Raw genomic sequence first — 13,404 nt, 5'->3', positions numbered from 1 at the left:
GAAGGCAGAGAACAATAAAGGAAGGGTGGTTTAAAGTTGTCGAGTTTGGATGGAAGAATTGGAGAAACGAAACTCGGGGGAGTTGGAAACGCGTTGATCAGCGCGTCGAACACGCAGTGTACGGAGGCAGCTCCAGACACCCCAACCTGTCTACTTAGCAGGCAGTTAGCAGAGTCACTCATACAGGTAGGTAGTGAGTGTCCTATAGGTACAGTTGACACTACCTAATGTAATACAATTTTAGGCAGTAAACAGATAAGCGGATAGCTTTAGGTTTAGGTAGTATTAGAGGTATGTAGGATAGGAGTTAGGTATGTGCACAGTTGACTCATGATATAGTTATTTAATTTGCAACATCTTTTCATTCTAGGGGAAACGATCACCTGTTTAAAAATCCTGCCACTTCCCAAGCCTTTTCTAGCATTCGCGACATCAACGACTTATTTCATTTCATCTCATTTCATCTCATTTCATCGTATTATTTAATCTTGCTGTCCCTTTTTTTTTTTTTTTTTTTTTTTTTTTTTTTTCCTTTACCAACCTAAGCATGGAAAAAAAAGAAAGAAAAAATGAATTTCGTGTCCAAATTTCATCATGATGCCTAATAACAATCCTATCGTACTTATAAAAAAAAGAGAAAACACAACATTACTGTTTCTCCTATAGGAAAGGACACCAACCAATATACATAGCCGACAGGTTCTTCGGGTTAACAGCCTGCTTGATCAGCTCTTCCACCTGTCCCTCTACCCCGAGCGGTATGCTCTCGTCCGGTAGCAAACCCCTGACTTTCCTCTTGATGCTATCCACCACGCTCTGCGGATTGAGCTTGACCACCTCGTTTTTTCTGCGCTTATCCCGCTGTAAATCTAATGTCGGGTCGTAGATGAACGCTTCTAAGATAGTCATCAGCGTCTCTTCCTGCTGTCGAAGGATGCTCAGCGTCAGCTCTGAGCACTGTCTGAACGGCCCCTCGTATCCGTAGATTCCCATTGCCGCCACCATATTGTGCGTTAGGCGGAACGGTACCCGTTCGGGCTGCGCAAAGGTAAGACCTTTATCGAAAAGACAATTGAAGTCAACGTGGAAAACACCGCCGTTGCCTTCTTCTAGCAGCACGTTCTCGCCGTGTCGGTCACCCAGTCCTAGGATCGTGCCGACCATTGACATGACGGCGCACGATCTCGTGTACCTGAGTCGAGCTGCAAACCAGGCTGAAGGGTTCGGGAATTGCGCGATGAACCAATTAGGGAGTACAGGCGGAAACATTCCTAGGATCGTCTCCGAAAATATCTTGGTGTTTTTGTCCCCCGAAGCGGCGTCTTTCATCATCTGCGCCAAGTGCTGATAATTAGGGATGATACCACGAGATCGGTAAATGCCGAGGAGAATATCCCGGAGTGTTTTGAGCCCGTCAACCCACTCGATAATGCCGCACTCCTCATTGAGCGGCGTTACGGCGTACGTCTTGATGTATAATTGCCTCCTGCTAGACTCCGCATCTCGCTTCAGTGATCGGTTGATCATGCTGTTGAATTCCATTAATCGCTGATCAGTCCGAAGATCATCTTTAGGTTTGATCAGCAGCCCATAATTTACTCCGTTCGATCCTCGAGCCGTAAGCTTTCGGGGTTTTGCCAAAGAGCCTAGCACTAACACCTCATCTAGGAATGACTGTATGCATATGACGTCTCGAGAAAACGCTTTATGTTTTTTGACATTATCCGTGAGCGTAGGTAACGTAGCCGTGAGACAGGCCTCGATTGGGACGACAAGGGGACATGGTGTGCATTTGTGATTGAAGTTCAGATCCCGAGTGATGCTGGCCACTGTCGTCCTATTGCTTTGGAAATCCCCATTATTACAAGCCATTAGTAGCTGCTCTGCCAACTTCTCGCCCATACGCAGCAGAGCTTTCAGATCAAAGGAACCGCTCTCTACCTTCTTACTCCTACCCCTGAGTTTCTGTAGCATTTGATGGCCGCGTGCCCTCCGTTCAGAATTTGCTTGTCGAGTTGTCATGACTGCAAACAAGCTCCATAATGCCTGCCTTGGATGGGCCTCAACAACTCTTAGTATGATCTCCTCCAGTATCATGAATACCTCCGTATTGGGATGGGCGATACGAGCAACCAGTTGAGGTAAAGTGGTATAAAAAATGTACGCGGGCAGCCGCTGGATTGATTTGAAAAGATATTTGTGAAGCGACTCGAGCTGTGTTTTACGGCGATAATGAAGCTCTTTAGAAAGCGATATCTTGCCTTCCGGTGCTTTATCAACCTGTGCACCCATCTCAAGCCATAGCGTCAGAACTCGGGGGAGAGTCTGGTATAGATACTTGACGCCATAGTTTAACGATCTGATGTAGTTCTCAATTACGAGCTTGGCCGTCTCCCCGGTCAGGTATTCGTCGCTTTGATCATCTGGCTTTAGCACTTTTTCGGATTCGAGAACCTTTTTATAATGTCGGCCGAGGTAGTAGTGGCCCTTTTCCCATGTACCATATATTTTTGGGACGTTCCGATAATGTTCTCGTAGTGCAGAAGCATGAGTTTGCCCTGCGCTGTCAAGCCATTTCGCGAGAAGCAATTGAGCCCGTGCAGTCAACATACTCTGCTGCGACTCAAGATTCTTCTCAGATGATTCATGTTCAGTAAAGCTGTGACTCGTAAATGCTTGAATATCGATAGCTCCTTGAAGTGTCTGGATTGCTTTTCTATTGTGGCCTTCTTTCCACAGGAGCCGGGCATTTTCGATGGTCGCGGAATCGTCGCCGAGCTGCGAGGCATGGAGTACTGCATTGAAGGACTGGTGCATGGAGTTGGTCTTTCTCGCGAGCCGGGCACTCGATAGCCAGAGCGCTGATATATCCAGATCACTAAACCTCGACCTATTCAAGTTAGCTCTTAAGGAGAAAAACAGATTGTATAATTCATGGAGGCCTTACCCCATCAACTTCATAGCCGCCCGTCGAATGCTTAGTACATATTGTTTATCATTGACATAAGATCCGAGAATCTCGAGACGCCGGCCTAGGGTTTTGAGTACCTCTTGGGGATGTTGATTGCTATCGTTGTTAATACCAGCAATTAGTTCCAGGTCAGTTAGAACATGACATTTCAGCAGGGGTTCGTGGCACGCCCGTAACGACGACGTGACTGAGTAGTTCATAGAAGCATTAACTCTGTCTCTGAGTACTCTCATCTGATCGGCGAAGTCCTTGGTCGATCCCCTCTTTAGGCAAAGAAGAGCTTGAGCAATCGATACGTTGAAATTTTCCGTGATATCTCCCTGATATTTCCTGATAAATTTCTCCATCGTCTGCCATCTTCCTGTTGCCCAGGACGCTTCCACGGCGTAGGGTACTATCCGGTTAATCGTCGTGATAGCGGTGTGCTTTTCAATGCCTTCAACATAATTGAGGAGGACATCTAAACTTTTGATTAGTGAATGGTCTGAAGGATGTAGTGCATGGCGGAAGCAGCTCACCGTGTTGTCCTGATTCTTTGAGGCAAGTTAACAGGTCAATCTGAACATCCACATTGTCAGGGTCTTCAGCCAGTTTGATTTCATACCAAGTCTGTGCTGCAGCCCATCTCCCAGCTTTCTGATGGCTTCGGACCTGCTGGTTGATATCAAGTACATGCAGATGCGCCGATATTCCCTCTAAGCCATCTGGTTCGTCTATTTGCGTATATATATCTTGCAATCGTTGGAGGAACCGCTCTCTCTCCTCGGTACCCCTTTTTTCCTCATCCACTTGCCGGATGTGTTGTTCTAGATGGAACAACGCTCGAGCATAAGCTTTGCAATCTACGGCACGGTTCGATATCAATTCGGCAGGAATCGAATCTAGGATCTTCTGCACCTTATCCATAGCAGCGTGATCACGCGGACCGAGATTTGTTTGAACCCTCTTCATTTGTAACCAGCGCATGCCATAGTCAATGAAGCGGAACACGGCCTACTAAGTTAGTATTAGAGCTTTGGATCAGACGCATTTGAAGCTTACCTCGCAATACAACTTTTGGTTTTCCCTCTCCTCGTAAGTGGCATTATTCGGAACTTCGTGCTGAAGCACGTTAAGAAGTTCATTAAGCAGGTTCAAGCGCTCTTCGTCGGTGGTATCTTCGCCAATGATGTTGTGAAGAACTACGTAGGGGAAAAGGAATTCTGCTGTCGATAAATCCTTGATCCGGATCACTCGACACAGAGGCTCGAATATTAGTTGAGCAAACGGAGCTTGCGGCTTGCGCATGAGATCAAGAGTGAAGCTCCGCATCCAGTTGGCATACCTTGTCTTACCGGGACGAAAGATTGGGTATTCTGTCTTCTGCGGTGCCATTGGCTGGACAACATATCTTGAAGTCATGAAAGGGATCAAAACTTCCCGTGCGTTTTCAGACATGGATAGCCATTTGCGGTAAATAGGCGCTGCTTCTCGAGAACCTTGCATCTCCACAGCAGCCCTGATGTCGGACCTGTCCAGAAGCTCTTGCATGGCATAGGAGAGGAATCCCTGAAGGTTGGTATCGGTTGCTGAGAGGAATGACTTTACGAGAACCTCCTCTAGTATATATATAACGAAATCTGTTGTCTCTCCAGCATGCTCAAAATTGCTTTTAACGACAATCTGCCTCTCGGCACGAACTGTCTCCACGCGATTTGGGTCTAAACAACCTATTAACCCTATGCACTGAGTGCAGAGATCGCTAATTTCACTATGGACACCATTATACCGCGATGAGCAATCGAGAAGCGACCGAATGAGAATAGGCACAACGGAATCAGGCTGCTCACTAACGGCGGATGCCTGTAAATAGTCCTGCTGTCTCTGCAGGTAGGATACGAGCTCCCTCAGTGCTAGCAATACGACCCCATCATTTTCATGGCGGATTCTCTCAGCAAGTAATGAGAAGGCTGTCCTGCTATCAACCGGCTGACGAAGTTTGCTAAGTTGAGCTTCAATATCCGACAGATTGTTGATGTGACTAAATGATGGAAGTTTACTAATCATCGCTTCTAGTACTGTAGTTTCTTTCTCCAATAAATACTCGATCAAATTCCGAGTTTGCTTCTGGGTTGCTTCATTGAGCGAGGACCAGTAATGGCTGATAAGGAAAAACGTTGTCTCAAGAAGAGCTTCAACATCCTCTTCTTCTAAGTGAATAAGCATCGTAGCCCAGCAGGAAAATGCAGCAGAGCGAAGTTCGTCATCCAGCATAACAGCTTGAAGACAGGCAGATATCTATCCTAAGTTAGTATATATTAAGTGCAAGGCCGTGAAATGGACATTACCTGAGGACGAGCAATACGAATATACTGTTTACCGGTTCGAATCATCTCTTCCATCGCCCTTATGTACCGTTTCCGCTCCTGCGTAGGTGTTCGGATGGGCGTATCATTGATGACTTGGGTCAACCCAGCCATAAGAGCTAGCGCATACCTTTGCAAAAAGGGGCCTGATGCATGTACTTTCTTCTGTTTTAACTCTCCAGTTCCAGCTAGCATCATACTTGCCACTTTGTTTAAGACATTGCGGATCTGCAAGTCTAGTCAGTACAGTCCATAATAACCTAGGTATGTGAACGTAGGGCTCTCACGTGAGGTTTGCGATCTTCATCAGAATCACCTGCCGCCTTTAGCAGTTCCAAGGTAGTCCCGATAGGTTCTATTCGAAGTAACTCCAAAAGACCACCAGATTTATTAAGATGCGGGGATATATGTCCCAGTAGCTCCATACAAAATTGCTGGATGTCGGAGGCTTCTTGTGTTAGTAACAGAGCAAGTATTGGGCCTAGGTTAGCCTCGTCCAGACACGGCTGCCAAGCTTCTTGTTCGTTTCGAGCTTCAGCAATCTTTTGAATGACATCCCGCCTCTTGGTAAGCACCAACCAGGGCAAAGCGTGCTTTTGTATGTACAATAAAAGTTCCGCTATGCTCATATCTAGGAGCTCTGCTAGTAACTTTGTTAGTTTTGGGCGGGTTGTGAGATCTTTGATTGCGGAGAAGGCAAGATATCTCCAGAATGGCTCAAAGAATTGTCGAATGGCCATGCCTCGGGCGCGAGCAAGCTTTATTATCTGAGTAGAGTAAGAAATATGTCGGAATAAACATTATAAGTTAATATTCATACCTCAGCAAATGCGGCAGCAGATACGATCATGCTCTCATGCCCCAAATAATCAACAAGCTTTACCAGTACAAGGTTCAGCTGATCCTCGTATATAACACTAATGCAGACATTTAGTATTCGTTTGTCAATGGTGCCAAGTATTTGCGTTTACCTTCCGACTTGAGACCAAGCTAAAATGCAGGTCTCCGTAAGCTGGGGTTTATCTTGGTCCGAGAGAGACCGAAGTATATTAAGAATATTCGCGCAGTTCTTTTGTACGAGGTTTGATGTGATATTTAGATGCTTTGATACGGAAAGGAACATGGTAATGGTTCGCCTAAACTAGTCAGATAAAAAAAAGATAAAAAAAACATGCTGAACATTGACTCACCCAGCTGCAATACGAAGTTCTCTGATCGAGCTCTGGAGCGATTTCAAACACCACAGCGCAGTCGTAGAAACCTCTATGTCTAGGAAATCCGAATCTGTACAGTGCTTTGCAATACGTCTCACTGCAGTCATCGCAGTAACACGCGGTTTTCTAGATTCAAGGAAACTTGGAAGCTCAACTAATGAAGCAAATATGGCTTGAACTACTTGCTTCGTGGCAAGGCCTGAATATAATAATTCCTCGTGTGATGGTTGAGAGACTTGGCAATGGTGACAGTCAAGTCGCAAGAACCTATCACCCCCTTTATCATGTATTGAAAGTGTGTCATCGGCCGCGCAGCAGATGTAGCCGAGTAAGTCGATAATCCGGCACAGCTCAGGTTCAGATAGCTCTTTGAATCGAGACCTGTCATAGTAAGTAACATACAAGCATTTATGAAGGTGATGAATAAATAAACGTACTCTAAGATCGGACCCAAGTCCACAAGAGTCGGCATAGGCTCTGCTCCAAGTAAATGCCATAGCTGAGTAGTTAATTTAGATAACGACAGCGAATCGGCCGAGACTTTTCTGCGTTTTGACTGACGCTCTAAATCAGTGGCATCTGTAACTTCTATGTTCAATTCATTGACCTCCTGGCGGAGTTGTTCGTCGGAAAATTGGTCAATCTGCGCCACGACACCTAAAGAAGTCGGCACGAGCGCAGTAGTTACCTTTCGAAGCAGCTCTAGACACTTCTATATAGGAATCAGCAACTCCTCTTCCAATTTCAAGCTATTACTTACCCATAAATCAGTACCAGAGACAATGACTTCGTTCCCTAATATCAGTTTCTCAAGCACTGGTATTAGCTGCGAAGTGGCGAGTCGCGATGTTGGTTCGGAGTGTAGGCAAGCTTTAGCCACCTTGCCAAGTGATCTGCATAGCAATTGGAACTCCGAACTTCCTTGCCCGTTAATTACAAGCTTGTCCAAAGAATAACTTGACATTTCCATGCAGAGGAGAACCAGCAAGGTAGAAGCTTTCTCCCGAACACAGGCATCGAAGTTGTTGGTGGTCTCGGCGGTCTGATAGAACTGCAAGGTATTTCTTAAGAGCGTGGGGATGACGGGAGGAAATATATGATGCCATTGAACTTGGATGCCGTGGAGATGAAGATAAGCATCGAACAGCCAAGGAATATACTCTTGAAAATTGGAGATGATGTCGAATTCAGCATAGCGTGATGTCAGTGGCATAGACATGATGGACAAAAGGCAAGAAGCGTGTTGTAGAGCCTGCGATGCCAGTGGTATAGCGTATGTACATTGCTGTTGAAGTAGCCTCAAGTCTCCAGGGGCAGTGGAGATAAGAAACGGTTCCGGTGGTAAGTGTAAGTGAACAGGAATATCCCTGTTCATTGAGTGAGATGTGAGTGCTTTAAAATACTCGATTATAGCTGCGTGAGTGGTCAGCTGAGACCATTAGTACGGAATCAAAGCAATTACAGGCCTACCGTTGAAGCAGAGTTTAATATAGGCAAGGAGCTGTGGAAGGACAGGCCACAAAACCCCGGTATGAGAGCTGATGAAGAGAACTTCGCGAAAAAACAACTCGATCTCTCCTTTTAGATCAGTGCAATGGTCGTTCCCAAGCATTTTCAGTACCTTCGGAAAGATCCATAACCACAGGGGCTCGCTTCCTCTGAAGAGGAACGAATCCGAATCGGATTTGGCGTTCAGAACTTCCGGAGTTTCTCTGATTGTAATCTTCAAGAAGTTCAACGCTTCCAATGCATTTGCGCGTAGCCGGGCTCTATCGGCAAAGGGATCATCCCATCTAAGGCCTTCTAGAACAACCCTAGTATAGACATAGATCAGCATGTGATTATGCTCCATACGCTCTTTCGCAGTCCTCAATAATTCGGGCTGATTCTTGACATCTTCTATGATACCGAAGAACTTCTTAAGTTCTGCCGTCTCATCTGGTCGAGAAGACCGCGTCGAAGCGGAGATATTTTCCACCAATTGCGCTGCCAGAGTTGAAGGCGGCGGGCCATTATTATTCATAGAGCCATTCACAAGGCTCTCACGGCCGTTCGGGCCAGCTCGTCCGTGAGATGTAGGAGCCATAGCGTCAGTACCATTACTTTATATGAGCCAGATCCAAAAAAAAGAAAGGAAAAAACAAGTGAAGGCCGGGTTTGCGATCGTAAGTTGGAGACGCGTTTCACGCGAATTTGTTTGTCGCGACGCCACGTGATTTGAATTTAGAGCTTATCAGCATTCAAGGCGGGGTCGAAACTTTATCTTCAACTGGCTGGTTGGCAGGCAGGCTGGCTGGGCAGTTTGGGGGGTAGGGCAACCTTGAGTCCCCCTGTCTGAATAACACTGTATCAGCTGCACACTAAGCTCAAGTTCAATAGTAGTATCTCCACTAAGCTTAAGTGACAGACCACTATATTTGTAGCGATATCACCCACTATACAAGATAGCCAATACAGTGCAATGTGCTTTCATTTGCACGCCGCTTTGCCAAGACTACCTACCCCCCTTAATAACACTTCGCAGACATCTACAACTCATTAGGTACCTACCCAGTTGAATGGACATTTCAACGTTCCGATTAATAAGCCCAATGATAGCAAAGTCAATGATGTCCAAATTATCACATATCTCCCGGCAGCACATTTATAGTATCACTCGGTAAGGCCACATTAATATGTTATTACGGAGCTCGACCAGCTAGCTCCAGGTACCTTTTATAGTCGGGAGGCTAGACATAGATAGAGGACCAAAGTAAAAGTTTTGCCCCCCCTTTTTTTCCAGCACAGGCTCGGCATCAACTGTATTAGGAGAAGCTATCTGTGAAGTAAGCATAGCGATAGACTACATGGTTTTTTTTTTTCTTATTCGCAATAAACGAGAAGGATGTAGTCCTGAGGTTGCAGTTATCTAGCACCATTGCTACTCAAATATCGAACCGTGCAAGAAAGAAACTCATTCGCATTACTTAGAGATCCCACTATGGGCTATCCACTTAGAGACACATCTCTTCACCTCGTCCAGATCCTCAATGAAACGAGATCGGACATAATTATACCATCCTTGCTCGGAGGCTTGTCAGAATATCGCAATCGAAAAGCAAATGTAGTTGCGCACCATCTTGTGGCAGATATATCTCATAACTCCGCCAGTCATAATCGGAGTGTTGATCACACCACCACTACCAGTTGTCATCCTGGTCGACGTTGTTTGAGTTGCCACCAGATCCCCAACCATCCTCAGCAGTTCCTCCAGCATTGGGAGCACCCCAGCCGTCGCCTGCATCACCTCCAGAAGCCCAGGAATTGGCACCAGCATTCTGACCATCCTGAGGACCGTTCGTCTGCCATGCGTCTCCAGCGTCTCCCGCTTGGTCCTCAATGTCGCTCGTATCATCCTCCATCTTGAATTCCTTCGGGTCTACGCCCTCGGGGATGTACTGCTGAAGGAAATCGGGCACAGGCTGTCGGGTTTCCATCAGAATCTTTGTCAAATCCTCAGCGAGAGGTTCGTCTCGTTCAGTGTAGAACGAAGTAGCGGAACCGGTGTATCCGATACGACCAGTTCGACCTATGAAGTGTTAGTCAAAGAAGACACTTTGGAAATAAAGGATTTCTTACCAATACGATGAACGTATTCCTGAATTCCTCCATGATCTGCGTTCGGAAGGTCATAGTTGACGACGTAGCGGACATTACGAACGTCGATTCCGCGGGAAGTGATACCCGTGGCAACTAGAATAGGTGTCCTACCGGAACGGAACGCTCGCATGGCGTCCTCTCGTTCGCGCTGAGTGCGGTCCGAGTGCATCGATGTGCAGGGCATACCCTTGTGAAAGAGGTAATCGTCGATCTCGTCTGCCGTACGCTTACTGTTGACAAAGATGATGGTTCGGGCCGGATCCAAGGAGTACATAAGATCGATAAGAGCCTCTCGCTTCAGCTCTTGCTTCACAAAAATGACATCTTGTGAAATGTTGGCATGGGTACTTCCGATACGACCCACGCGAACACGAATGTGGTTCATCGCAAGGTACTCCCTAGCAACTGCGCGAACAGCGCCAGGGAAAGTTGCCGAGAAAAGCATGTATTTCACGTTTCCCTGTTCCTGTTCTGTAGTATATGTTAGATCTATATCGATGTGCTAGGATTTATAAGCTTACCTCCGCCAACGAGAATCTGTTCAAATTCCTCGTGCCAATCCGCGTCAAGCATCTCATCGGCCTCATCAATCACCATATATCGAAGTCGACGAAGTGTAAACAGATGCGAGCGCTGCATGATGTCGATAAGACGACCAGGAGTGGCAACGAGGACATCACAACCTCGTCCGATCTGTTGGAGTTGCTCCTGAATAGGTCCTCCTCCATAGACCACGCAGGGACGAAGCAATGTGCGGTAGCAGAACCTGCGCGCTTCGTCGAAGATTTGAATCGCCAACTCTCGGGCAGGGCAAACAATCAAAACCAGGGGTTCGGCTCGGAAATTGGCTAGGTTGCTTCTAGGAACCTCAGAAACGGGGCGACGAGCGACCAGCTTTTTGGCTTTGCCCATCAGCTCATTCAGAATAGGGATCAAATAGGCAGCAGTTTTGCCCGAACCTGAAAGACAAGCGAGTCAGTAAGAACCATGTTGAGTGATGCCTGATGATAGGGGAATTCTCACCTGTTTGGGCAATGGCGATCAAGTCATAGCCCATCTTGATAGCCGGGATGCAATACTTCTGGATGGGGGTCGGTGTTTGGTAACCTGCCATCTCGACATTCTTCAACATGATAGGGTGAAGGCCCGCATCTTTGAACTTGAAGATGGGAACGATACGATGCTCACCCTCCTGTGAGACACTGATCTCCGCAATCCTAGGAAAGTTAGATGAATATTCAGTCGCCAAGGGTAAAGCCATGAACTTACTTGGAGAAGTCTACGCCGGCACAGTGTCGCTTATCCGGGCTACCAAACAACTGAAGTTCCAGTTCCGGGTTCACGGGGGCGACATCACCTTCTTCGCCATCCCATTCGTAGATGGCACCGTTGCTGCCCCACTGGCGGTCAACATCAGTTTCAGTGTAGTCAAATGCGACCGGCTGACCCCAGTCAGCGACAGGTCCCTCAGGACGTTGTGCTGCGGTGGTTGAGGGACCGGCAGCATGGCTGGGAGCCGCGGGGTTAGCCACCGGGTTCTCCTCAGGAGCGCCCCAGCTGTCAGACATTTTGATCAACGGACCAATGATATTGTTCTCTGAATACTAAGTATTTCGCGTTAGTGATAACAGAAAAATTGACACTTATCCACTGGCTGTCAAACACTTAGAGGCCTAAACCTCAGGTAGTAGTAGATATTGCGGCCAGTCAGTACCCGAATGAAAAGGGGGCTCATGTATCATATGAAGAATTCGTGGGAGGCAAGGCAGGATGTAGGAGATGTTGTTGGTTAAGGTGTTGGAACTCAAAAGTGTCATATAGGGGATGTCAAATATATTTTGCATGGAGTTGGGAATAGGGAATCAGGCACATGGAGAAAAATGTGAAAGAAGTTTGGGTAGATACTTACTCGATGACTGAAATCTTGACAACTCGAGTCACGGTAGCTGAACTCGTATGTCGACCCCTGTAGATGAAGTTGTGAGCAAAGCTAAAGTTAAAGTGTGAAGTTGGGTTGGATGAGAGGTGGGAAGGGGTGGGAAAATAGGGCAGCAGTCGTGTATGAAAATGACGGGTCAGGCAAGAATTAATTCAATGAGGAACTTCCACAATACAGACGGGCCTACCCACCTGAGTTGAATCAACAAAGTACCACTGCGTTGCAGTAGGACGTGTAGGTTGGTGAGTATTGGGTTAGGCTAAGTACCCAAGCTTAAGAGAAAAGAGGTGTGGAAAATAAAGCGTGGAAGTGGATGGATCACAGTAAGATGTGATCAAGGAATAGACAATTAAAAGAACACAAACAGTCGAAGTGTTCATGCATCGAAGGAAGGGAAGGGGAGGGAAGGAGGAGATACCAGAGTGTGTGCTATTGTGTAAGGCAGATGCTTCAAGGTTTGCCTTCGGCAAGCTGCTCTGGACAGATGATGCATAAGGTGTCAATAGGGAAAGATGAAATGTTAAACTTACTTCAAGTATTGCTCTAGGTGTTAAGGAACCAAAGAGCTATGTAGGTAAATACCGAAATCCTGGTTCTCAGATGGAAGACAAGTTCTGGTCTGAGAATGTTGCTGCGGTGAAGAGGAAAAGGAAAAGGAAAAGAAAGTGAGCTGTAGAAGAAAGATGCCCTGCTTTTATAAATGTGGGTGGGAGAGGACTAGGTCACTAGGATCTTAATATTTGGAAGGAAGAAAACCCGTGAACTCGAGAAGTAGCAGTGGCCTAGTTGAGTTTGTTGCTCTAGTTTAGGTACTTCAGAAGGGAGGAAAGTGAATTACCATTGCCCTAGGGAGGTAAGTGCCAAATTTGTTATCACTGTTTGTGCAGCTTCATAAAAGGTATAACTTTTAGTAAGAACAATTTTAGGCAACCAGGTACAAAGGAAATTGTCATGTAGGCACCTATGGAATGGCTATTAGGGAGGAGCCACCATCTACCTAGGTAGCTATCTGTAACAGGTGCGTAAGTAGACTACTTAAGGTTGCTTCGGTTAGGTGCAGCTGTTACTAATATTCAATGCACTATGAGCTTCTGAAATGGAAGGTACTCTGTGATAATATTGTTTTACGTGGATCTAGATCTCTTTGGGAAGGCCGTATAGTATAACGGATATATAACTAGGAGCGTCGGAACGATATACAAGTAACTGTGTGAAACGACGAGGGCATGAGAGGTAAGTACCTAGGTCTACATATACCCAATTAGGGGGGGTATCAGCCACGACAACCTACATGTT

General features: G+C 46.4%; 2 protein-coding genes across 2 annotated transcripts; both read right to left on the bottom strand.

The window, feature by feature from the left end:
* Positions 1-535: 535 nt before the first annotated feature.
* Positions 536-8,684, bottom strand: F4812DRAFT_160831 (uncharacterized protein). The gene is made up of 12 exons (XM_047929821.1): positions 8,001-8,684; positions 7,291-7,943; positions 6,968-7,242; positions 6,507-6,911; positions 6,288-6,452; positions 6,137-6,233; positions 5,604-6,083; positions 5,299-5,544; positions 4,013-5,248; positions 3,490-3,964; positions 2,948-3,431; positions 536-2,890 (listed from the first exon to the last, which is right to left on the bottom strand). Exons 1-12 carry the CDS (start codon positions 8,614-8,616, stop codon positions 661-663), a joined length of 7,362 nt encoding a protein of 2,453 aa, XP_047786921.1. The 5' UTR covers positions 8,617-8,684; the 3' UTR covers positions 536-660.
* Positions 8,685-9,126: 442 nt separating this feature from the next.
* On the bottom strand, positions 9,127-12,183 carry F4812DRAFT_442757 (DEAD-domain-containing protein). Its single transcript, XM_047935335.1, has 5 exons — positions 11,439-12,183; positions 11,193-11,386; positions 10,691-11,128; positions 10,149-10,640; positions 9,127-10,098 (listed from the first exon to the last, which is right to left on the bottom strand). Exons 1-5 carry the CDS (start codon positions 11,735-11,737, stop codon positions 9,710-9,712), a joined length of 1,812 nt encoding a protein of 603 aa, XP_047786920.1. The 5' UTR covers positions 11,738-12,183; the 3' UTR covers positions 9,127-9,709.
* Between the last annotated feature and the right edge of the window lie 1,221 nt (positions 12,184-13,404).

Source organism: Daldinia caldariorum (assembly GCF_022478825.1).
Source record: "Daldinia caldariorum strain CBS 122874 unplaced genomic scaffold F4812scaffold_19, whole genome shotgun sequence".
In the NCBI taxonomy this organism is placed as follows: domain Eukaryota; kingdom Fungi; phylum Ascomycota; class Sordariomycetes; order Xylariales; family Hypoxylaceae; genus Daldinia; species Daldinia caldariorum.
The sequence above is the reverse complement of the archived record's forward strand: the minus strand, read 5'-3'. Positions and strand labels throughout refer to the sequence as shown.

Coding starts and splice junctions, on each gene's coding strand:
- F4812DRAFT_442757 (XM_047935335.1), bottom strand. CDS start 11,737: ATGTCTGACAGCTGGGGCGCTCCTGAGGAGAACCCGGTGGCTAACCCC. Junction 11,387..11,438: donor GCCGGCGTAGACTTCTCCAA/GTAAGTTCATGG, acceptor TAACTTTCCTAG/GATTGCGGAGATCAGTGTCT. Junction 10,641..10,690: donor ACAGATTCTCGTTGGCGGAG/GTAAGCTTATAA, acceptor CATATACTACAG/AACAGGAACAGGGAAACGTG.
- F4812DRAFT_160831 (XM_047929821.1), bottom strand. CDS start 8,616: ATGGCTCCTACATCTCACGGACGAGCTGGCCCGAACGGCCGTGAGAGC. Junction 3,965..4,012: donor ACCAAAAGTTGTATTGCGAG/GTAAGCTTCAAA, acceptor CTAACTTAGTAG/GCCGTGTTCCGCTTCATTGA. Junction 3,432..3,489: donor CAAAGAATCAGGACAACACG/GTGAGCTGCTTC, acceptor TCAAAAGTTTAG/ATGTCCTCCTCAATTATGTT.